Here is a 25736-nt window from a genome sequence, read left to right as displayed (position 1 = left end):
GTAACATAACGAATATAACAGAACTAAATTATGTAGTTTACGAATGACAACGAACCGAAACTAGATGAAATTTCCCGTTGTGCACAAGTTTAGTAAACATTCTCAACATTTGTGGAACCTATTAGATAGGTGTCACCCATCTAGATAAAGTTCATTAGTCAAAGAAACGGTTGAAACATCCCACACAATTCGGGGGTTTCTATGACTTCCTTCTTCAGGGCTTAAAAGTATTAAATTGGTGGGATTCTGGAAAGGGAATTGATATACTAGAATTAGGTTTGATTTTCAGATTCAAAGAAGGATTCAGGACTGGAGGAGGATTTGAATCCACAATTCAAACCCTATTTTAGGATTTCAATTTCCTGTCCAGGTGCATACCAGCTTAACCACTTGCCTATCAAGGTATGTTTTTAAATGTCCTGGTACTCAACGTGTTTTTAAAAAAAAAGGCTTGCCATTGATTTATTTTTTTTTAGCAGCTGTAGAGGTGCCATATCACTTTTGGGGTGCATTCACACAAATGCACCCGATTCTGATTACACGTGAGAATCCCAGTGGGGGTTCCTGGAGATCAGCTGTGGGAGGCAGCCCCATTGAAAACAATGAAAGGCTACCGCCTCCTGCACCTAATCATGGCCACTCACATGTAATCGATCATGAAGTGAGCATTCAGCCCTGGATGCAGGCAGTCTTCTTCCAGGGTCAATCACTCGCATGCGATCGCTATATTTACTTACCACACAATCTGTGCTTGATTAGCTGCAGTAAACGGACGGAGAGACATTAAAGGTCCATCATACCCCTGATGTCTCTATAAAGAAAACCTGATCCCTGCCCATGTTATCACATAGGGGGCTTGTTGACACACTTTAGAATAACATTAAGTGCAGATTCACAGCGTTTTATATGCGTTTTAGGTGTGTTACCATTGAACGCCATGCGTTTTTATGAAAGAGCATCAAACAGGTTTTTTTTTTTTTTTTTTTTTTAATGCACCTCCTCTAAAAAGGCCCAGGTATGAACAGAGCCTTAAAGTGAAACTACATTCTGATTTTACATTTTCGAATATGTATTCTTACCTTAAAAAAGGTATCTTCTATTGCTCTCACACACCTCAAAATCTCCAAAATCTTTTATTTTTCTGCTGTGATTTGACTGACTGTTAGAGGATGGCTATGTTCAATATCCATAGTCCTATGAATGTAGCTACCCTCTCTTGTTCACTCCTGGAGATGGATTCGGGACTATGTTCCATTTGATTTGAAGAGTCCATATACAGTAGCAGTGCACATGACCGCAACTAACTTGCACTGCTACTTTCAAACAGGATGTGAAGGGGAGAAAGAGGTTCAGGAGCTCACATGGGACATTACAAGGAGGCAGAAAAACACAGTAGGAAACGATTTAACGTAAAACTGAAAAGATTGCAGGGTCATTGGGTATGTGAATGGATGTGTAAGGATTCTTTTTGGAGAATATGGATATTGTTTGGTGTCACTTAGGGCTCATTTACACTTGCTTTGGCTTCAACAAGGCTTCGGACACGCTTAGTTAAAAGCTCTCTGAACGCCAGTCAAAGCTCCCGTCACTAAATTAAATAGTTAGCTTACAGTCCTGTTTACACCTTGCTTTTGCTTTGCTTTGCTTTGGCTTCGCTTCAAATTATACCCCATGTAGCTTCAGTGGGGCTTCAAAGCGTCTTCAAAGCCTCCATAGAGTCTATGGCAAAGCTCGCTTAAAGCCCCACTGAAGCTTTATCGAAGCCCCACAAAGCCTCACCGAAGCCCCATCAAAGCTCCACCAAAGTGTCAGGGCTGGGCTCAGCCCTTCCTTCTCTGAGCTGGCCACTCAGCTGTCAGCTAATTGCCAGCTCCTATCTCTTCACGGGTACTGTTGATGATATCCTGCTTGTCAGTCCTGCCTACTTAAGCCGTCCAGCCCAGAGGATCTCTGCCTTTGCCTTAGTCAACATCACAGGGACGCTCTCCTGCACTCCTGTTTAAAGACTTGCTTGGCTGACATCCCTTCTGGCTCCAGATCCTGCTTGCTGTTTTACTACGCTCATCTCCGGCTCCCTGACATTTGGCTTGTCTGACTATCTGTTCCGGTACTCTGGCTGTGTTTTGACTACGTTTGTTCTATTTACTTTTATTATTAAACAAGTGTGATTTAACTGTACTTCTGTCTCGGTCTGATTTCATGGTTTCTGACACAAAGCCCCACCGAAGCCTCATTGAAGCACCAAGCAAAAGCAAGGTGTAAACACGACTGTAAGCTAACCATTGTATTTAGTGATAGGAGCTTTGACTGGCGATCAAAGAGCTTTAACAAAGCGTGTCCAAAGCCATGTTTTGAAGCAAGTGTAAACTAGCCCTTTAAGTTATATGAAAAAAATATGTAAAAAAATGTAATTAGAATAAAATAGAAAAAAAAAAAAAAACATTTAAAAGCATCACCCTGCACACACACCCAAATGAAAATATGTGATTAGGACACACAAGTGTGACTAACCATAATTGCACCCCAAGTGAAGAATCACTGCAAACATTCAATTGAGAGCAATCATTTTAGGACCATCATGGACTCTAAACTGATCACCTGTAAAGGCTTTTAAAATGATACCTATGAACAATTTGAATACTGAAGCTTTTTGCCATTTCACAGACTCCCAAAACTTTAGGGCTGGCCATGTTCGCTATCCATTTACTCAATGCAACCCCATCTTTTATATTTTACCAAACTGGCTATTATATTTTTTGTGTGCACTAAAATTTATTTTGGTGTATTTTTTCCCGAAAATATGCATTTGATCTATGGTTGCACAATTATTGTGCAACATTAAAAAAATGCAACTTTTTTTAATGTTTTATTCTATAGGCCTTTTCTGGTTTCAGAAAATATACAATTGTTTGAGGCTTTGAGGTAATTATTTTAGTTAAGAGGACAGTTTTACCAAGTCTGCAAAAAATGTAAAAATTGCCTTTATGGAAAAGTGGGTGTTACCTGATGAAAAGGGACCCCCTAGAAACCCTGAAACACATTGAGGTCGATTTACTAAAGGCAAATAAACGGTGCACTTTTAAGAGCGCTGCAAATGCACTTTAACCACTTGACCTCCAGAAGGTTTACCCCCCTTCATGACCAGGCCATTTTTTGCGATACGCACTGCATTACTTTAACTGACAATTGCGCAGTCGTGCGATGCTATACCAAATAAAATTGATGTTCTTTTTTTTCCCCCACAAATAGAGCTTTCTTTTGGCTGTACTTGATCACCTCTGTGGTTTTTATTTTTGGCGCTTTAAACAAAAAAGGCCGACAATTTTGAAAAGAAAAGCAATATTTTTTACTTTCTGCTATAAAACAAACGCAACAAAAAAACTGAAAAAAAAAAAAATCAAATTTCTACATAAATTTAGGCCAATATGTATTCTGCTACATATTTTTGAAAAAAAAAAGTTTATATTGATTGGTTTGCGCAAAAGTTATAGCGTCTACAAACAATGGGATATTATTATTAGTATTTTTTTTACTAGCAAATCAGCGACTTATAGCAGGACTGTCCCATTGCAGCTGCCAAATCCGACACCTGACACTTGTGACACTTTTTGGAGACCAGTGACACTAATACAGTGTTAAAAAATATGCATTGTATGGACACTGGCTGGGAAGGGGTTAACATCAGGGCCGATCAAAGCGTTAACTCTGTGCCCCAGGTTGTGCTTACTCACTGTGGGGGAGGTGCTTTGACTAGGGGAAGGCAAAGATCCATGTTCCTGCTTTGCAGAAACACAGGATCAATACCTTCCTTTCTGACAGAACAACAATCTGCCGTGTTTACATGGGCAGAGTGTCGTTTTGCCTGTGTAATCGGCAGGTACCGGTGGATATCGAGTCTGCGGTACCCGCCCCTGGGTATAATTCACAGCGGGAGCGGGTCGCAGGTGGTGCACTCCCCAGACCCGGGAAGCCTCAGGGTACGTGATCTGGCGCAGAGCGGCCTCCCTGCCACAGTATATAGTGGTTAGGTGCATTTGCTCTAGATCTGAGGGGAAGCTCTGCTGGGTTCCATCATCCAATCGTGTACAAACAAAAATGCTGTGTTTTTTGTTTCCTTGCATGTGATTGGGTATTCTTTGCAAAGTGACGTTTTACCTTGTTTTCCAAGCCCTGGAGCAACTGCACTTGCCTTTAGTAAATCAACCCCACTGGCTGCTTGTGGCTTAATTAAAAATGAATGCCAATCACTGTTTCATGTTACCCTGTGTGTCATGGTAAAATGTGCAAATTTACCCTGCGTTACGGAAATGCACTGATGTCAATGGGCCCTAATCCAGGCCATACATGTCAAACAATCAACCATAAAATCTAATCACTCTAACAATCTTTTGCTGGAAATAATCATTTGGCAAAAAAAAAAAAAAAAAGATTTGATCTATTGCAGAAGTTTTCTAAGAACTTTTCAGTGAAACCTTGTACATTCTCCCACTCACGAAAACAAAACCGAACGTAACATAAGTCTTTGTATCAGTGAAAATGATGGCACTAACAGAAAAGTTGCATTGCACAACCTAGCTTCACTTATAATGTAAATAAACAGCTTAGACAAGGCAAGGGCATTTATAATGCATAAAATGTAGGCCTTGAAGTGTTTGCAATATAGACCAGGGCCTTGAAAGACAAGATTTTAAGAGTGTGTCAGAATGCCTTTGTTTCATCATGTTTCATGCCATTTTTATACAGTGCCTTGCAAAAGTATGATTATAATTATAATTATATGCGATGGATCAGAACACAATAGTCTCAGTTGATGAAGTAAAATTAGAACAAATATATTTACATAAAACTATTTTTCAGAAAAAAAATGATACTTGGCATGTGCGTATGTATTCACCCCCTTTGTTAAGAAGCCCATAAAAAGTTCTGGTGCAACCAATTACCTTCAGAAGTCACATAATTAGTGAACTGATGTCCACCTGTGTGCAATCTAAGTGTCACATGATCTGTCATTACATATACACACCTTTTTGAAAGGTCCCAGAGGCTGCAACACCTAAGCAAGAGGCACCACTAACCAAACACTGCCATGAAGACCAAGGAACTCTCCAAACAAGTAAGGGACAATGTTGTTGAGAAGTACAAGTCAGGGTTAGAGGGTTAGGTTATGAAAAAATATCCAAATCTTTGATGATCCCTAGGAGCACCATCAAATCTATCATAACCAAATGAAAAGAACATGGCACAACAGCAAACCTGCCAAGAGACGGCTGCACACCAAAACCCACGGACCGGGCAAGGAGGGCATCAGAGAGGCAGCACAGAGTATGTAGGCATAAGAAACACCCCCTGCCATGCCCCCCTAAAGGTGAATTGTATATAAAAAAAAAGATTAAACGCACAAGTGCTTTTTTATTTATTTTTAAATTTTATTACCACTACTATTCCTTTAGCCTGGCTTTTGGCATTTATAAATGCAGCAATTTAGAAATTGGATGAAAAATTTAGCACTGGGAAACATTTTTTTGAAAGATAAAAGGTGCACTTTATATACAATTCTATAGATTAGACCAAAATGAGGGACAATAGAGGAGGAAATAGGGACTGCGGGACTTTGTTCCAAATCAGGGACAGTCCCTCGAAATTAGGGACAGGTGGGAGGTATGGAAATATACGGAATATTTCTAATTGTAGTTTGCCAAACATACACTTTAAAGTACTGTGACTTCTGTAGTTCTGTGCTATAAACTGTTTATTTAGGCCAATGAATGCTGCTGACCGCCTGTTCTGGATAATGGACAGGCACACCACCACTTTTTTTGTTATTATATTAAAGCCATGTCAGATAAGTAAAGCTGTGATAGGCTGCTTTAGGTTAGTGCACTTTGCACACTTATATAAAGTATAACTAAAGTCAAAAATGTTATTTTTCGTTTTGGACAGAGTGGAGAGAGATTAGACCGCCTGTCAGGTTTTTATTGCTTTCTGTGACCCCATTAGGGAGAGTCACCCTCTATAATTGTCCTGTTTTATGATGATCATCAAGAGTGAAACTGAAAGAACTGTGTTGTCACTAGAATAGGAATAGAGGGGGAAACTTCTAGTGAGGACACTGGTTTTGGCGACAACCAGGAATACCCTCACTTCCTGTTTTGGCTATGAGGCAGGAGGTGAAGGGAAGTCTCCCCAATGGGCCACAGATGGTAAAAAAAAAAAAAAAGAACTGTCATGATTTTTAACTCTCCCTTATGCTATCCAAAATGAAAAAAAAAAAAAAAAAGTTTTGCCTTTAGTTCTGCTTTAACAGAATAGACCTGATAAAGTGTGTTGTCCAGTACAATGCGGCCAATTTATACACAGCTTGTTCTACTCGCTTACTTCTGGTTCTCCGCAATCACACTGTTCTCCTTCTTCAACGTATCCATTTCCACACTTCTGTTCTCCAAACGATTCTGTAACTTCAGGCATGTTGTAGAGACACATGCCCACTCCCTTTTCCAGGCTGCTGTCCAAGTCCTTCTTGCTGCAGCTGCTGAACACTGTGGGGAAAGGGTATCTGCAAAGGAGCACAGGCAAGACAAAAGCAAAAAAGCTCCGTCATTCAGATGTGCGCAAACAACATATCCTTTATTCATTTTCTTTTACAATCATCACCCAAGCCAGCAGCCCGTTTCACTCCAGACCACCGATTTGCCCCGGCCACTTGTGCTTCTGCAGAACAGGACAGAGAAGACATCACATAACGGGACGCCGATGGCTTTCTGTAGGCGTTCAACTCTTTTCCCCTTGAAGGGGTATGTGTGGCTTTTATTTTATTCCTTACACAAACACAATTTTTCGCTATTGCAGTGCCAAAGCGTGCCTCTCTCATGATTATATTATGTCTGGATACAGACCAGCTGGCAAGCAAGATGCAGGCCTTGTTCTCTCCCCAAAGACAGCGAAAAGACTATATATTCATCACTGCTCGGCAGCGCAGCAATAACTCAACCACATGACAAGTCAAAGGCAAGCCGTTAATGAGTTCTTACTGTAGTCACCTGCAATTAGAGTGCATGGAGGCAAAATGTACATGAAATACTGCTGGAACAGAAAAGCTGCTTCTACGATGACTGCTCTGCTAGGCTGGGAGACTTTCAGTCACTCTCCGAGATAAATTATCATTAATTAATGAAGAAATTAGCTTGATAGAAATACAAGATACAGTGTTTGTCAGTAAATAAGACCGTAGTGCTGGAAAAAGTCAAACTCAGGGGAGAAGAGCGATAAGGTTTACAACAACTTAAAATGGACTGACAAAGGAAACTGAAGCATGGGTTCAATCATCGCCAGGTTTGACATACAAGATACAAGAACTTATCTCATCCACACAGTGCAAACATGGTGTAAGACAGGACCAATACATATGATGGGGCTGCCAGCAATAGCAATAAAGAAATCTCACTCATCTTAAAAGTGCGGTTTGCCCGCATTACCCACATTTACCTTCAAACCTCCCTTTTCCTCTCTAGGTCATGTCCCAGCATTATTTATTTATCTTGTTCTTGTAGGGAGAAATAAATTATTATCGCCTGAAGCATCACTAGATTTGTAAAATTCCTTAGGTGCAACTGTGAGGAGCTCCGCTTCTACTGATGTAGGCATGGCCCCAGAACTATATACTTAAAACAAAAAATGAGGGTTGCGTATATTATATTAATATACGAGATTTATATAGCACCAACAGTTTACGCAGCGCTTTACAATGTATAGGGGGGACAACACAATTACAGTACAGTTCAATACAAAGGGTACAGTAGGGCCCTGCTCGTAGAGATTACATTCTAAAGGGAGGGGGTGGTGGTGGTATACCCATGCAGCAAAGCCACGGGGAAGGAAAATGACCTAACATTTATTAGGATTTTAATAAATGGTAGGATTCTTGTATGTGTTGTTTGATACTATTAGGATGGGGACCATTGGCACGCCATAAGTCTGCAATATAGACTAGGAGGTTAGAAAACAAATGTTGAAATCTCTTCTGTCCAAAATTGTGGCACCATTGAAAAAGAAGTTCAGAAAAAAAACAACATCATCAGATCAAAAAAAAGTGATAGCCCTATACTGGGGTAAAAAAACAATATCCCCCACATACCAAAGGTTGGGCTCCACATAAGAGTACCTCTTGGCTTTTAAATTTCAAATTGAACTCACCAGTCACTGCGGCAATAATTGAGACATCTACGCCTCTAATTGGTTAGCCCCAAAACATATTTAAATACTGAAGGAGAGACGCCAACAGACAAACAGTGGGGTATAAGGACTGTTGAGGTGGTTAATGTATAGCAGATTTCTCCCCTCTAAGAGTCCCCCCCCCCCCCCCCCCCAAACTAAAATATTTTTTTTTTCAAGAAAGCCCAAGGAGGTAAGACTGAAACCTCTCAAATTTACTCCACCCCTAATCAGGGGAAATAGTGGAGTAATAGGTCACCATGCTATAAAAAAAGTGTGTCCCCAAAACAAAAGAAAAAGCTGATGCAGAACAAAACTGTTTCACTCCTATAAAAGAGCTTCCTCGGGAGTGTGTAATATAAATTAAAATCTGACTGCACCAAACCAATTCAAAAACGCACATGGCAAACATGGCGGACAATCAGTGATCTTCTCTATTTTTAACCTAAGTGGTTAAAATGGCCACCATGCCTGCCGCGGTGACACGCACGTGCGTCATGACACCATCGCATCATAGTTACGTAGTTAGTCAGGTTGAAAAAAGACACAAGTCCATCTAGTTCAACCAATAAAAACTTGCACATGCACAGTACATAATAAACGCCGTCTTGTGATCAAAATGTTAAAGGCAGGCGCTGTGTTGGCATTGTTCATTGCCATCAAAACCTTTATAGGGGTGTGAGGATACACTTAAGGATAAATAAATGGTAAACACAATAAAGAAGAGGAGGAACAGGGGAGACTTTAAAAGGCCTAAACCAGGAGAGATAAATTAAGCATTCAATCCTGCAACCACAATCTTGCAGTATTATCGCAATAAGGTGGTCCCACTTCTCTTCAGTTACCTCACTCAGAGCAAAAGTGGTGTGCCTCTTTTCATATGCTCCCAGAACTACATCTCCCAAGAGCCTTTCTCCTACACATAGCATGCAGGCAGGCTTGGAAGTCAAAGTAGCAGCATTGTTTTGCCGGGGGAAAAAAAAGAAATGTATGCACTATAGAGTTGGACAGGAAGGGGTGGGGCAGTTAGTTTTACAATACTGATACTTGTATTGTTTTAAAAGAATAAAAATAAACTGAGATGTAGTCATTGTTAAGTTCCCCGTATTCTAACAGGAGGGGTGGTAGGTACATTCAATAATAAAGTGATTTGTCATAAATTATAGCTGCCTGGCAGTATTGATCCACTTGTGCTGCTTGGACCCATAATAGTTGCACAACCTGTTATGAGTGCATCTATGTCCTTGTTAGGTGGATATGGATGAGGCTGATTACTGAAAAAAGTAATTAAAAAAATATACTGTATATATGATATAGGTTACCTGCAACTATCAATCAGATGCCACAATGCATTATCCAGCCTCTGATGTGACAATTAAAATAATTCTGGTTAAAATGGAAAACAAATCAATTTTTTTTCCAATTCCAGTTCAAAATTTCCATTGTTTGCCAATAGGTGTAGCTTGTTACATAGCTGCAGGGGTCTTATTTCTTGCCAGAGAGCTCAGCATACTAAACAGGCGGGCTGCCACATTACCAGAGAAAATGCTTTGCTATTAAGAGAGACTGTCATATTGTCAGAGAGACTGTCAGGTTAGAGACACCGTCTTGCTAGGCAGCACATTCTTTTAGGCTTCTGAAGTCAGCTTTTGCTGGGAAGGTTTCAGTACTAGAATGTTTGGCAGACATATTTTCAGTGCAAATAACTTGTGCCACATTTGTTTTAATTAAAGGTGTATTTATTATACTTAAAGCATAACTCCACTTTAGTTGAGAAAAAAAACAGTCCCCCTGGGTGATCTATGTACATTGCAAGGATTTTATCAAACTTTGTTGCAGATTCATATGGTTTGTTATTCTGAAGAAATCCATGTGCGTGTCTGTGTCCATGTTGAATGAATGAATTGAATTGAATGAATTGAATTGAATGAATAATTTGTAAAGCGCTACAAATTGCGAACTGAATCGCCTCAAGGCGCTAGATGTATTCTCTGTAGCCAGCTTCTAGAAAAGGAAGGTCTTTATTTTTTTCCTGAAGGCCTGGTGGTTTTTTTCCATGCGGAGGTTGGTTGGGAGAGCATTCCATAGTCGAGGTCCTTGGACTGCAAATCTACGTTCTCCTTTTGCTTTGTAGCGGTATTTGGGAATGAGGAGGAGGTTTTGGTTAGCTGATCGAAGACTGCGATTAGGTGTGTAGTGTTTTATTTTTTCCCGGAGATATTGCGGAGCGTTTCCTTGTATGCATTTATGGGTGAGGCAGAGGGTCTTGAATGTGATCCGATTCTTCACCGTTAGCCAATGTAGGCTTTTTAGGGATGGGGAGATGGATTCCCAGGGCTTTTTCCCTGTTAACAGCCTTGCCGCCGTGTTCTGCATGAGTTGCAAGCGCGCAAGCTGGTATTGGGGTAGACCTACGTAGAGGGAATTTGCGTAGTCGAGTCGGGAATTGATGATCGTTCCCACAACTGCCGCTTTGTCCTCTTCTGGGATGAAGGGGATGAGTCTGCGAAGCAGGCGGAGGAGGTGGAAAGTGAATCTAATGGGAGTGGTTTCAGAATTATCAATCAGCTGTGCACCTGCAGGGCACTAATGAGGAAAGCTACTGGACCTGCATCCCATTAGATGTGTTCCTATTGAGAGTATCTGACCAAAAATGACATATTTGTTCCGGGAGATGCCTGAACACACGATAGGATTTTCCGACAACAAAATCCATGTTTTTTTTTTCCAACGGATGTTGGCTCAAATTTGTCTTGCATACACACGGTCACACAAATCTTGTCGGAAATTCGGAACGTCAAGAACGCGGTGACGTACAACACGTACTACGAGCCAAGAAAAAGGAAGTTCAATAGCCAGTGCGGCTCTTCTGCTTGATTCCGAGCATGCGTGGAATTTTGTGCGTCGCAATTGTTTACACACGATCGGAATTTCCGACAACTGATTTTGTTGTTGGAAAATTTTATATCCAGATCTCAAATTTTGTATGTCGTAAATTCCAACGGAAAATGTCCGATGGAGCCCACACACGGTCGGAATTTCCGACAACAAGCTCCCATCGAACATATTTGTTGTCGGAAAATCCTATTGTGTGTACAGGGCATTAGGCCGCTTTCACACTGCAGCCGCGTTGGCGGTAAAGCGCCGCTCATTTTAACATCGCTTTACCGTCGTTATAGTGGCGTATTTCGGCCTCTAGCGGGGTGCTTTTAACCCCCGCTAGCTTTTAAATGAGGGAGGTGAGTAGTGCGGCTCACACACTGCAGACAACCTTGGTTTATCTTGGGCAAAACAAGGATAGGACAAGTTTTCCTAAATGATCCTTTCTTAGCTTAGCTTTCCTAAGCTTCGCCCCCAAAGAGTAGCTGACCCAGATTCTTTAAAGTCCCCACAGAAGTGAGATTGTTGACAGATTCAGCTGAAAGTCAAATTTGGTGACAATCATCTATGGTCACCTTTTTAGACATTTTTTTTTATTCATCCCTGTGCAGGGAAATCGTAAATGAATGGATTGTATTCAGGGTAATGTAGATCAAGCACTATTATATCTAACAGAAATGGGTAAATAGCTTTAATCATATGTTGGAACTACTTGCCAAGACTTGGATAGCTTGTGTGTGTGTGCTCCAACCAGAAGCTAAAGGTTTACTCTCCAAAGAAGTTTTACGATTGCTGTACCTTGACAAATTACTGAGAATGCTGCCTTTACTAATATTGATCAGCTCCACAATTCGCAATTGTGGCCTATATTGATAGTGTGGACAACAGGAAAATGCTACGGGTGCAAATTTAGCATACCCCTCTGGTTTTAACACTGGCCCGTAAGCATCTTGCCTCCTGAAAGAACTTAGTTGACTTTCAGACTGGCTGGGCACTAGTCACAGACTTCTGAACAACTGAAACTTTAGGCTCTAATATGACACCTTCTACGATAGCTCACAGGCTAGATCCTGACTGACATATAATCACACATAGGTTGGACTTGATTGACTTGTGTCTTTTTTTGACCTCACCTACTATGTAACTATGTAAAATCCATGTACATGTCACTTGTAAACCATACACATTATAAGAGAGTTAAATACCCGATATCATCTATCGAATATGTAACCAAAGGTATGTCATGTGTCTATGAAATAATATTCTACTTGTGTTTAAGGAAAAAAAATCTATGCCACAGCTTTTATGGGATTAAAAAAGATATTAAAGTGGAACTAACCCCTTCTATCCTTTATAGCCAAGGAAGCTGCCATCTTATCCTCTGTTGGATCTGCAGTTACTATGGTGCTTCATATGTGATCAATCACGACACAATCCATGTGATGGTCTGATAGTTCAGCGAGAACTTGCGAATTATCATTTATGGCATGCCTTAAATGTAACGGTTTCGGGAAACCTTTAAACTGATGGTTTAGTTCTGCTTTAAAAAGGTAAAAAAAAAATAAAAAATCTGCTAAAATGTATGTGTTTTCTAACCCTACAAACTTTGTTTGTTGCAACTTTTATCCCAGCTGAATAAGAAACGCTATCCTTCCCACACCTCTATTATATGCATTCTGCATGATAAACGTAGAAATGAAAGATGTGTATTGTTCTTAGCTATTTATTTGCTAAAACACCCACACTGCAACAAATCCTGCTCCTGCCAGAAGCAATGAATCATGCTGTATGTGAAATGCTTATCCCAACATTCTGAAGAGAATTAAGAGCTTCAAAAAAAGAATAAGTTTATACAAATTGTACCTCTTACACAGTGCTGCTACATCAAATGAGATGTGTGGGCTTTCATTTTTGCCCGACTCTCAAATGTCCTTTTTCTTCTGGGTTTATCGTCCAGAAAGGCACAACTGTGTTAATGACCAACATAGCAAACTGTATGATCTTGGGCTACTTACATTCACATTTTGGATCCCAGTAACTAACGGCTTTATTGATTTCATAATGCAGAATAATTTATAAAATGGATGGAAAAAAAAAAGATGATTGGATTTGGCCCAGAATTTTCTGAAGTTTTTGAAGAAAATAATGCTGCTTAATTTAAAGAGAGCTTAAAATAGACTTTAAACTGAATCTACATGTGTAATTAATTGGGAAAAGGGGAATGGAGAATATTGTGACTTTAAATGAGGCCATGAGCTGGTGAGGTCATGTACCTCCATCCCTGTCAACATGAAAAGTTGAGAGCAAAAAATGGGGACTTTGAGTGAAGCAGAATAGAATACAATGGTGGATACTTAAGAAGTTTAATGATCTGTCAAAACATGATTACATACATTTATTCCATATATATAGAAACACATATTATTCACAGTGTCGATTTCTACAGCAGTGGTAACTGATAATAACATGGTTATAAATGAATACCATAATAAAATTGCAGAGTCCACCAATGATCATAATGGGGTACACATATAATACAGGTAACGACTGCATGGCCTATCACCTTCCTGATCCTGTCACAAGGTATAATGAATGGCATATAGTATTGGTGCTAAAATGCTGGGATACACTGCATCTGGTAGGTCGACGCGTTTCGTGGCTCAATGCCACTCATCAGGAGAAAGTACGTGGTTTATCTGAAAGTAGGGAATAATATCGAATTAAATATTTGTATCAATAGAGGGGAAGGGAGATTAGAAAAAAAACCACCCATAAATCACTTACAAGTATGCAGTCGTAGGCATGGTGTCAAAGGTCACTGGCCACCCAAAAATACACCAGGGTCGGGAGCTGAGGAGGCACATCCAGTGGCGGCACACCTCACGGGGAGCAACCCAGGTGGGCCTGGGCACACAGAGCATTCCTAAAGTGGATATGTGACAGCAAATTTAGTGATTGACCAAATAAGTGTGTGAGTATATAGAAACTAAGTGAAGGGGGATGTAATGACAGTGCTGAATGGTGAAACTGGTGCAAGTGATGGGGGGAGGGGAGAACCCCCCCTTTTTTTACTCTCAACTTTTCATGAATCTACATGTGTATAAGGGTAATAGCCAACCACTGTGCAACCTATAGGTATGGGCAGAGAAAATATCATCTCTAAAATTCACACGCCAATTTGTAGGCAATTGTAACGGGAAAAGCAATTGAATGTATCAATACTACATACCACCATTTTGGTCATTTTGTGATGTTGGCAGAAAATTGTGGTAGACTGCTAAATTCAGTTTGGTAATTTTTTGCAATTTAAAGTTGCTTGGAATTGCATAAAAATTGCAGTGTGAATAGCAGCATTTCTCACCTTTTTTTTCTACCAAGGAGTAATTCTTGAAATAGTTTTCAGATGCCAAAGAATCCCCATTTAAAATTATTATACCTACAGCTCATGGTACATCAATTATGATCAGTAGGTTGTAGAGAGTTTTAAATAGAAGAAAGGGGTCTTTCACCCCATCTCAACGATCTTCAGTAATAATAATGAAATGGAAAAAAAAAAATACTAATTAAAGTGTCCTCCTAAATTGGTGGTTGGTGCAGGCAGGTTATCAATCTGACATCGCTTTCTCCACAAGAAACTCCCAGAAACCTCTGGAAGAACCCTGGCTGAGAAAAGCTGATCTCAACCTGTTTGCAGTATTACCTTTTAAAGGCTAATCTCACTGTCAGAGAACCATCACAAACGCTCGTTCCCGGGTGCCAGCCGGACGTACGGGAAGAACGAGCGAGCCCCGGACTAGGTACGCACGCGATGCGATCGTACGAACGAGGGCACGTCAGCGTGTGCACGCCCGCACTCCAATGAATCACGGCGCAAGGCGCCCTATTTAAACGATCAGCAGACTAGCATCAATGCTGGATTGTCTCAGCTCGTTCCTGAACCCTTGCTGTTGCCTTGTTTACTTGACCCTGATCTTGAACCTCTGCTTGCCTTGACTACCCTCTCGGATCACCCCTACATCTCTGCCTGCCTTGCTTCCTGTATTGAACCCGGCTTAGACTCCTGACTACGGCTCTGTCTCCTGATTCGGTACCCCGCTGCCAGTTCGTTGCCAACCTCCGCCAGTCCCTGACCACGTCTCTGCCTGCCGATTGTGTACCTCGTTGCCAGCACGTTGCCAACTCCTGCCTGCCGTGACCCTGCAAGTTCCTCTGCTGGACCTCTCCTGCATCCATCCAGGAATCAGCACCTCAGCTTCCTTCCGAAGACCTCTGGGCTTCTGATCCTGCCAGCAGGCACCTGCACCCTTCCGCCGCCCTAGCAACCCTGTCTCAACCTCCAGGGACGCTAGGACCGGGACCGTGCAAGAGGCCGCCCTCGTCATTTCAGACTCCGCTGTAAGGTACGTGACAGTACAATCCAGCCAAAATGGAGTCTGAAAGGGGGGCCTCAGCTATGGACGCTCTGTGTCAACAGATCGCAAATCTCACCCAGGCAGTTCAGGGCCTGCAAGATGGCTACCAGCGACTTGAACAACGAGTGGAATCTCTCTCTCCAAACATCTCAGCACCTCAGGTCACAGCACCTGCATCATCAACTCCAGTTTCTACACCCACAGTAGTGGTGCCACCCCCAGAACCACGAGTTCCTGCCCCGGAGAAGTTTATGGGTGACCGCAGCAAATTCCGTGCTTTCAGGAATGCCTGTCATTTGTACTTCTTGCTTCAGCCCCGCACCTTTTCTTTGGAGAGTACCAAGGTGGGGTTCATCATTTCATTACTGCAGGGAGAACCTCAAACCTGGGCCCATCATTTACTGGAACAAGCCAGTCCCTTGCTGGGTACCATGGACTCTTTTTTGGATGAAATGGCCAAACTGTATGATGATCCCCAGCGTACTACCACCGCCGAGGCCAGCCTCCACACCCTCCAACAGGGTCGTAGGCCCGTGGAGGACTATGTTACAGACTTCAAACGGTGGAGTACTGAAACACATTGGAACGACGCCGCTCTCCGTTTTCAGTTCCGTTCAGGGCTTTCGGAGGCACTCAAGGATGAACTAGCTCGTGTGGGGATCCCCGATTCCCTCGAAGGACTAATTCAACTGTCCATTCAGATCGATCGCCGGCTGAGGGAGCGAAGATCTGAAAGGACCAGCCAGTATCGGCCCATGTGGATGCTACCCAGAGTACCCAGTCGCCTACCTACCTCCACACCCCCACTGTCTGCTCCTACCACTGAACCTCCAGAACCAATGCAGTTGGGTGTGCTTCGTGCACCCTTGACTCCGGAAGAAAAACAACGCCGTCGTATGAATAACCTTTGTCTCTACTGTGGGGAAGCCGGTCATTACGCCAATATGTGTCCCAACAAGACCCGTAAGTGTGACTCTCCTCTTCTTGATCGTTATGCATTAACTCCAGCAAGAATGACTCACATTGCTGTTCCTGTTTCTCTACAGCTTCCAGAAGGGGTGCTTCAGATCCAGGCCATAATTGACTCCGGTGCCTGCAGTTGCTTCATTGACCGTGCCTTTGCCCTGCAACACAACATCCCGCTGCGATCGAAGCAACATAAACTGTTCATCCGATTAGCTGATGGGTCCAACATCAAATCTGGGCCTATCATCCAAGAAACCCAACCTTTGCCTGCCGACATCTTACCCAATCACCAAGAACTGTTGTGCCTGGACGTTATATCCTCACCACTTTTTCCGATCATCTTAGGAATACCATGGTTACAAGCACATAACCCACAGATAGACTGGACAACCGGCCAGGTAGTCTTCCAATCCTCCTACTGTCTCAAAAACTGTCTCCAGATCCTCCACACCACAGCTCCAGTTATTGGTTGTCTCAAATCAGTATCCGAATCCCAAGACCTTGTCCCATCCGTGTACCATGATTTCTTGGATGTTTTCGACAAGCAGAAAGCCGATACTCTTCCCCCGCACCGGGCCTACGATTGCCCGATTGAACTTTTACCAGGGGCAGAAATTCCATTTGGGAGGATCTTTCCTCTGTCAGAGCCTGAACTCGCAGTCCTAAGAGACTACGTGAATGAGAACCTCAAGAAGGGGTTCATCCGTCACTCAACATCACCAGCCGGGGCAGGAATATTCTTTGTTGAAAAGAAAGACCATTCGCTCCGTCCATGTGTGGATTACAGAGAGTTAAACCGGATCACCATTAAAAATCGCTACCCCTTGCCTCTGATTCCAGAATTGCTCCAGAGACTCCGCTCTGCAAGAGTCTTCACCAAGTTGGATTTACGAGGTGCTTACAATCTGATCAGAGTCAGGGAAGGAGACGAGTGGAAAACGGCCTTCCGGACTCGTTTTGGCCACTTTGAATACCTCGTCATGCCCTTCGGATTATGCAATGCTCCAGCAACCTTCCAGCATTTTGTGAATAATATATTCAGAGACTTTCTAGATCTATTCATGATCGTCTACCTAGACGATATCCTTGTTTTCTCAGCCTCTCTAGATCTTCACCGTGTCCATGTGAAACAAGTCCTTCTGAGGCTAAGACAGAATGGACTCTATGCCAAGGCCGAGAAATGCGAATTCGAACGACAGACCATCCACTTCCTCGGACTGGTGATTTCTACAGGAGGTATGGCAATGGATCCTCAAAAAGTCGCAGCCATAACGTCCTGGCCACCTCCCACTGATAAGAAAGGGGTACAACGGTTCGTCGGCTTCTCTAATTTCTACAGAAAGTTCATTAAAAACTTCTCTGGTATCATCATGCCCATCACCCAGCTCACCAAGAAACAGAACCGTTTTCAATGGACAGAGGCAGCCCAAGCTGCCTTTGATAAGTTAAAGGGACTTTTTACCTCAGCTCCGTTATTAAAGCACCCTGACCCCGCTCTTCCATACATCCTGGAGGTGGACGCCTCAGAAAGCGCCGTAGGGGCCATCCTGTCCCAGCGCCAAGGACCCAAGAATCTAATGCACCCTGTGGCCTTCTTCTCAAAGAAGTTGGGACCTTCAGAGAGGAACTATGATGTGGGGGACCGAGAACTGTTGGCAATCAAATTGGCTCTAGAAGAGTGGCGGTACCTCTTGGAAGGAGCAACACACCCAATACTGATCTTCACGGATCACAAGAATTTGGAATACCTCAGGACCGCCAAACGCCTCAGGCCCAGACAAGCAAGGTGGGCTCTTTTCTTTTCACGGTTTAATTTCCACATAACCTACCGGCCTGGCTCCAAGAATGTGAAACCTGACGCGTTATCGCGTATGTTTACAGAAGTTGAAGTTCCACCTCAAACTGATACTATCCTGCAGGCTGGAAATTTTCTACTTATGCAAACCGACCTAATGTCACAGATCCGTCAAGCTTCCAGGGAAGTCTCTCTGTCTCCGGATGCAGACCTTCAGGAGAACGATGGGGTCTATTGGCGGGGTAATAAAATTTTCATACCACAGAATTTACGTACCACCATCCTACAAGTGTGTCATGACTACCCACTAGCCGGCCATTTTGGGGGATACAAAACCATGGATTTGATCCAGAGACATTTCTGGTGGCCTAGTTTAGCAAAGGACTGCAGGAAATATGTTGGCTCATGTTCAATCTGTCTCAGGAACAAGAACAGCAAGAACAAAGCATGGGGACTATTAAGACCTCTACCCATTCCTGAGAGACCCTGGGATAAAATCGCAATGGACTTTATCGTAGAGCTCCCTCCATCAGAGGGGTTCTCATCTATTTTTGTAGTGGTAGACCGCCTCTCCAGGATGTCACATTTCATCCCTATGAAAGGGACCCCATCAGCAATTGAAACTGCTAAAGTCTTTGTTAAAGAAGTTGTCAGACTGCATGGAATCCCTAGTGACATCGTCTCGGATCGAGGAGTACAGTTTACTTCAAGATTTTGGAAAGCACTGTGCGAAGCGCTGGGCATCAAACTCAACTTTTCTTCGGCTTATCATCCCCAGTCCAACGGACAGACTGAGCGTACCAACCAAACGCTAGAGCAATATCTGCGTTGCTTCACCTCCTTCTCCCAAGAAGATTGGGCCTCACTTCTGCCACTGGCAGAATTTGCATTTAACAACTCTGCTCATACTGCCACCAACCAATCACCCTTCTTCTCCAACTACGGGTTTCATCCTTCCTTCTTGCCTACATTGATTCCGGACTCTCCTTTGCCTGCAGTTCAGGACAGATTAAATTTCTTTGCTACCAATAACCAGGTGTTAAAGGATACCATTGCCAAAGCACAGGAGGTTAATAAGAGGTTCTTTGATAGAAAGAGGAGGGGAGAACTGGATTTGAAGGTTGGTGATCGTGTGTGGCTGTCAACTTTGAATCTAAAACTTACCTGCCCATCCAAAAAATTGGGACCTAAATACCTAGGACCCTTTCCGGTCAAGAGAAAAATTAATCCAGTGGCTTATGAGCTCGAACTTCCCGACTCCTTTAAGATTCACCCTGTGTTTCATACCTCCTTGTTGAAGCCTGATGTGGTTAATCCCTTTCCTGGTCGTGAAAGAGGGCCCCCAGAGGCCATAATGGTAAATGGGGAAGAAGAGTTCGAAATTGAGACCATTGTAGATTGCAGGAGAAGGCGGGGACAAAATCAATATTTAATTAAGTGGAAGGGTTTTGGCCCAGAAGAAAACTCCTGGGAACCAGAAGCAAACCTCCATGCCCCAAGACTCATACAAGCCTTTCATCATGCTCATCCGGAAAGGAGGTCTCAGGTGGGCATCCGGAGGCTGCCCTTAAGGAGGGGGCAATGTCAGAGAACCATCACAAACGCTCGTTCCCGGGTGCCAGCCGGACGTACGGGAAGAACGAGCGAGCCCCGGACTAGGTACGCACGCGATGCGATCGTACGAACGAGGGCACGTCAGCGTGTGCACGCCCGCACTCCAATGAATCACGGCGCAAGGCGCCCTATTTAAACGATCAGCAGACTAGCATCAATGCTGGATTGTCTCAGCTCGTTCCTGAACCCTTGCTGTTGCCTTGTTTACTTGACCCTGATCTTGAACCTCTGCTTGCCTTGACTACCCTCTCGGATCACCCCTACATCTCTGCCTGCCTTGCTTCCTGTATTGAACCCGGCTTAGACTCCTGACTACGGCTCTGTCTCCTGATTCGGTACCCCGCTGCCAGTTCGTTGCCAACCTCCGCCAGTCCCTGACCACGTCTCTGCCTGCCGATTGTGTACCTCGTTGCCAGCACGTTGCCAACTCCTGCCTGCCGTGACCCTGCAAGTTCCTCTGCTGGACCTCTCCTGCATCCATCCAGGAATCAGCACCTCAGCTTCCTTCCGAAGACCTCTGGGCTTCTGATCCTGCCAGCAGGCACCTGCACCCTTCCGCCGCCCTAGCAACCCTGTCTCAACCTCCAGGGACGCTAGGACCGGGACCGTGCAAGAGGCCGCCCTCGTCATTTCAGACTCCGCTGTAAGGTACGTGACACTCACCTTTCATAACATGTTACATCCATATCCAGGGTATAAAATGTTACTCAATGAGCAGCGACAACCCCCCCCCAGCCCCAGCCCCAGTTGCGACAGTGGGCCAGGGGTCTTCTCCACGCACCCGCTGTCACAACTTAAAAAAAAAAAAAAACTCCGTCGTGCGGGGCTCCACCCACGTCATTCATTCACAGAGTTCTGTGAATGGGAGAAGTATAACTGCGGCTGATGGCTTGTAGTTCTCCATGAGTAACCAGGGCACTGATGAGCGTTCTAGGTAGTTAACTGATTCTTCCCGTCATTCAGTAACTGCCTGCCCATACTAGGCATGGACACACAGCTACACTGACAGTGTTTATATCTAAACTGTCCCCTTAAAATCCTCTTTGTGAAAGTTGTTATTGACCCACAGGGCCCTAAAAGTCCCTGAGATGCAGAAAGGTTTAAATCTTACATCTTTTTGTTCCCTTATGCCCTGTACACATGACCGGTTTTCCCGTCGGAATAAACTTTGAAGGTTTTTCCGGAGTTCCACCAGAATTCCACTGGAACTGTCTTGCGTACACACGATTACACCAAAGTCCGACCATCAAGAACGCGGTGACGTACAACACGTACGCCGGGACTAGAAAAAGGAAGTTCAATAGCCAGTAGACAATAGCTTCCGTCTCGTACTTGCTTCAGAGCATACGTTGTTTTTGGTACGTCGGAACAGCATACAGACGAGCGGTTTTCCCGATAGGAATTGGTTCAGTCAGAAATATTTAGAACATGTTCTCTTTCTAGGTCCGTCAGAATTTTCTACGTAAAAAGTCCGATGAGGCATACACACGATCAGAATATACTATGAAAAGCTCCCGTCTGACTCTTTCTGTTGGACATTCCGCTCGTGTGTACGGGGCATTAGAGATGTCAATCTCCATTTTCAGATGGTGCAAGCAAAGGCTCCAGCAGTAAAAAAAACAAAAAACAAAAATAAACATCCTCCAGATGCTGCAATTCACATAACCTCCCTTCCTTCATATTCCCAGAGATTCATGACTCCTCATGCCAACAACAAATTATTCTGATGAACTGGCTTACATATTAAAGACTTAGAATCTCAGCAGGTGCAAACAAGTATTACAAGACATACATTTACAGCATGCGAACGTATGCAGATTTTTTTTGGCTCAATCCAGAGTTCTAATTTAATCCACATACTTTAGGGCCCATTCACACCAGCAGGCAGGTTATGCTTGGTATGACACAAGCCTTCTGGTGTGCATTGTGTAGAGGTGGTGCGATTAGTTATTACAACGCATTGCAAGGTTTAGCTTTTTCTTTCAACTTTATTGAAATGTCACAAACTGACATTTTATTCAACTTTTTGTGGCGCAGTGTGTCGTAACATGCATAAAATTACAACCTGTCACACACAAAACACAGCATTTTTGTGTGAACTGAAACAATAGGATAGAAGGCAAATTGCCTTATCTATTCACTGAAACTGCACTGGGCAAAGCAAAGGAGGCTGGGTGTGAATGAGCCCTGAGCATAAGCTTGTTAGTAGGAAGTTACATTATTTTTTTTTTAGGGCTCTTTCACATGTTGGCTAAGTTGTCGCAGTTATACTGCCCCCCCTAGCCCACTCAAACTGTAGCAATACAGCCAGACAGGGCTGTACATGTGCTGTGGTCGCTATGCTTTGCATTGCAGCTGTGGCATTTTTAACATGGGTTGCAGAATTTGACAGGAGTTCAATTGGGCTGCACCACAACCGTGAGCCAAACGCTCAGTTTGCAGTAGCGGTGCAGTCCCACATTGTAAAAAAAAAAAGAAGGCATTCAGAAGGCACCAGTAGCACTTCCTGAATGCCATTCATGGTTTTTCAGAGGGTAGTTAGTGGAACTATACTGCATCTGGGCACCACAAACCGAAACGGCTATTTAATTCATTTTTATTGTTCAAAGCGATCTCACCCATCCAGCTCTCCATGCTTTATTTTGATGAGAAACCCCCTCCTCCCCTCCTGAAAACTCCTGGGATGTATGACATCATTTGCTTAGGTCTAGAAACCAGGAAGAAACTGAGAATTTTGTTTAAAAAAAAGTTTAAAACAAGGAAACAGGATATACTTTCCTATCTGGAGATGAAGAGGGTGTATAGTGGCACTTGGGGAGCGGCAAGAGGAATAAATGGGTAGCAAGCAGTTTAAAAGGTGACCTAAAAAGTTCAAGCCAAATGTTAGAAACCATTAATATGGGTAGCTAGGACCCATAACAATAATGTCCAACAGTACAGAGTTCAATAATCCTTGTTGACATTACTCTCAGTGTATGCAGCCAGCTGTCAGAGGGGAAGTTTTTGTGGAAGGGAGACACAGCAGCGCTCATCTGAGTGTAGTATGTACTTGCACTTCCTTTGTGAGTTGCTAATTTTTTATCCTCCAATAAAGGATGTACCTTTTATGACATACGACACTCAGATGAGCGCTGCTGTGTCTCCCTTACTTATACTTTCCTATCTTTTTACTAATGCTAGCTGTAGAAGGAATACAAATAGTCAACCTTTTGCTGCCAGGTCTGTATGCAAGGGAACCTTACATGGGGGGGGGGGGGGGGGTTCACACACAATCCAGTGGCTGCAGACTCCTGCCTGTCAGGTGAAAGAATTCTGATAATGTTCTATTTTTTCAGCAAAAAAGTTAAGTTGCACCCAAACACATTAAATCCCCCCCAATAATTTTTTTGAGGCCTCCCACCTCTGAATCTAAAAGCCTGCGTCGAGGGCGCTTATGCGTGAAAATGTTAAGTGCGATACACGTTCCATATCACCGCGCGAGTGAGAGCAATAATTCTAACACAAGACCTCCTCCGTAACACTAAAATTATACCTATAGGGGGCTCTTGAAGCGTCGCCTATAGAAAATATAGGGCACCGAAGTCTGTCACCATTTAATGGGCGCGCACAGATTTAAGGTTTGGCATGTTGGGTATCTATTTACTCGGCGCAACCTTGTCTTTTATATTTTACCATAAATTTGGGTAATTTATAGCCCTAAAATTCACCTTTGTGTGTTTTTTTACTGAAATTTTGCATTTCCTAGACCTTTACGGTAATATCGTGTGATATAACAAATTGGAACGAATTATTTTTTTCTCTAGGGTGTCTGCTTTCAGAAAATATATAATGTTTGGGGGTTTTACATCATCTTCAGGGTTAAAACGATTTTTTAAACGTGTGCAAAATAAACCGCGAAAACGGCCCTGGCAGCGAAAAGGTTAATTAAGCCGTAATTTGCTAAAATCCACAATTCCTGTGTTTGCTTCGTGTTTTGGCATGTGCATTTACAAATGTTTGCAATACATTTTCATTGCATTTACATGTGTTTGCATAAGTTCATGGTACATTTGCAGTGCGCTCCGGTGTGGAAAAATGCAGCATGCGGGCCTTTTTTTAAAACACGTGAAAGCACAGCAATAGTGTAAACTAGGCTCACTGAAATACATTTATTTTTCCTTCATATGCATTTTTACAGCATCAGGTGTAAACCAGCCTTAAATTCAAGTAACATTTTCATGCAGAAAATCAGTGGTGGCCCGTCCATTAGGGGCGCCGCCCCTCTAATCCATGCGCCTGTCCCCTAATCTACATACAGGGCACCAGAAGCATGGATTTCAATAGGGATTTTTTTTTTTTTTTTTTGAAGCACATGATTAGGGCCTGAGGCTCCAATTGGCTTAATAAAAGGGTGGGCTGGGGGCGCAGAGCACTGCGCTCTGAGCCCACCCAGTTGTGTGACAACAGCAAATTAATATTCGCTATTGTCTTCCTGATTCTCCTCCCGGCCAATCAGGAAGCCGCTCCTGTGACCCGATTGACCGGGAAATCTTTGGATTCCTGGCCAATCGGGTCTCAGGAGGACCCACTTCCTATTCGGCCGTGAGGAGAAGCAACAGCCCCAGCTCTTCCCTGGAGCAAGGAGCAGCATCGGCCTCCTAAGGCCACTGATCGCCGCAGTCCGTCTCCCGCGGGGGGGGGTTTGCACTGCTCGCCTCCGCCCGTCTTCCATGGGGGGGGTTGCCACTGATCTTCGCAGTCGGTCTCCCGTGGGGGGTTTGCACTGCTCGCCTTCGTCCGTCTCCGACGGGGGTAGGGCAGGTTTGTTCCCCCCCAAAATATTATGCACCAGCCGCCACTGCAGAAACAATAACTTTTGGTGTTTGTGAACCAATAAAAAAATCAGGAGTGTAAACTACAGGACTCGTATTTGATACCATTACACTATAAAACTGTTGGTATTATTTGAGGTCAAGCTGTTGACAGGGCAAAAACTGTCTGACTTTAGATGACGGCAGATTCCGGAGCCTGAAGCTGAAATGTAAGATACTGCTGCAAATATGAATCTTTCATAACTAAGCCCTGCATCTTTTCTTTAAAAAAATGAAATATTCAGAATCTTGCATAAATCCAATTGTAACTAGTTTTCTATAAAGCCAATGGTTAGAAATGCTGACATGGCTCCATTAGACACAGTGACACTTTAGCATCTTCGATGACCCCTAGATAACATTTAATTAGGTTACATTTTACAAGCAATACAGAAAATGACCTTCAGCTTGCTGCTCCCTCTGGTAAGAAAGGTTATACTCATTCTGAATGTTCAGTCAAGCCCAGCTATTGATTGTGGGATAGGAAAGACAGATTTGTGTCTATTGGAGGCTGAATTGCCCTGATGTCACCTAGTTCTGTAGGCACTAAGCTGTCAGTCATTAGAATTGGCATGATCCAGAGAATGGAAAACTGAAATGATGTATGTGTAGATGATAAAATGTGTGCTGCCGCTAAGAGACAGTGCAGAACAAATAACATATGTATACTGTTACAAGTGAAATCATTGTTTGCCTTACAATGCCTCCTCCGCAACTTGCTAGAGTTCATAAACCGGACCCATAGGGTGCCAGAAAAAAAAAAAACAAAGGCTAATCTGATGTCTGTACTTACTTATTTTAGTAATAGGAACCTCAAGATGCTTACTATTGTGTTTTCCATGCAGTAATAGCGGTTTCCTCAATGTGTTGTGGTTTATATATACACAGTACAGGAGTTGAACAAAAACTTCCTGCTAAATAAAAAGCCCTGCAAGTGGACCTGTCATGTACAGTAGAATCAAACACACGTTTCATGAGAAAACTTTTATAAGAAGCTCCTGCCTGTGTTAT

At 43.2% G+C, this 25736-nt stretch overlaps 1 protein-coding gene across 1 annotated transcript in view; it reads right to left on the bottom strand.

The window, feature by feature from the left end:
• The window catches only part of ADAM12 (ADAM metallopeptidase domain 12), a 970627-nt gene that overhangs the window by 228467 nt on the left and 716424 nt on the right, over positions 1–25736 (bottom strand). Inside the window, exon 12 of the mRNA XM_073595739.1 lies at positions 6376–6553. Coding sequence (XP_073451840.1) covers positions 6376–6553 — 178 coding nt within the window. The remainder of the gene's footprint in view (positions 1–6375; positions 6554–25736) is intronic.

Source organism: Aquarana catesbeiana, linkage group LG08 (genome assembly GCF_042186555.1).
Source record: "Aquarana catesbeiana isolate 2022-GZ linkage group LG08, ASM4218655v1, whole genome shotgun sequence".
Taxonomy (NCBI): Eukaryota; Metazoa; Chordata; class Amphibia; order Anura; family Ranidae; genus Aquarana; species Aquarana catesbeiana.
This window is presented reverse-complemented; position numbering and strand designations above follow the sequence as displayed.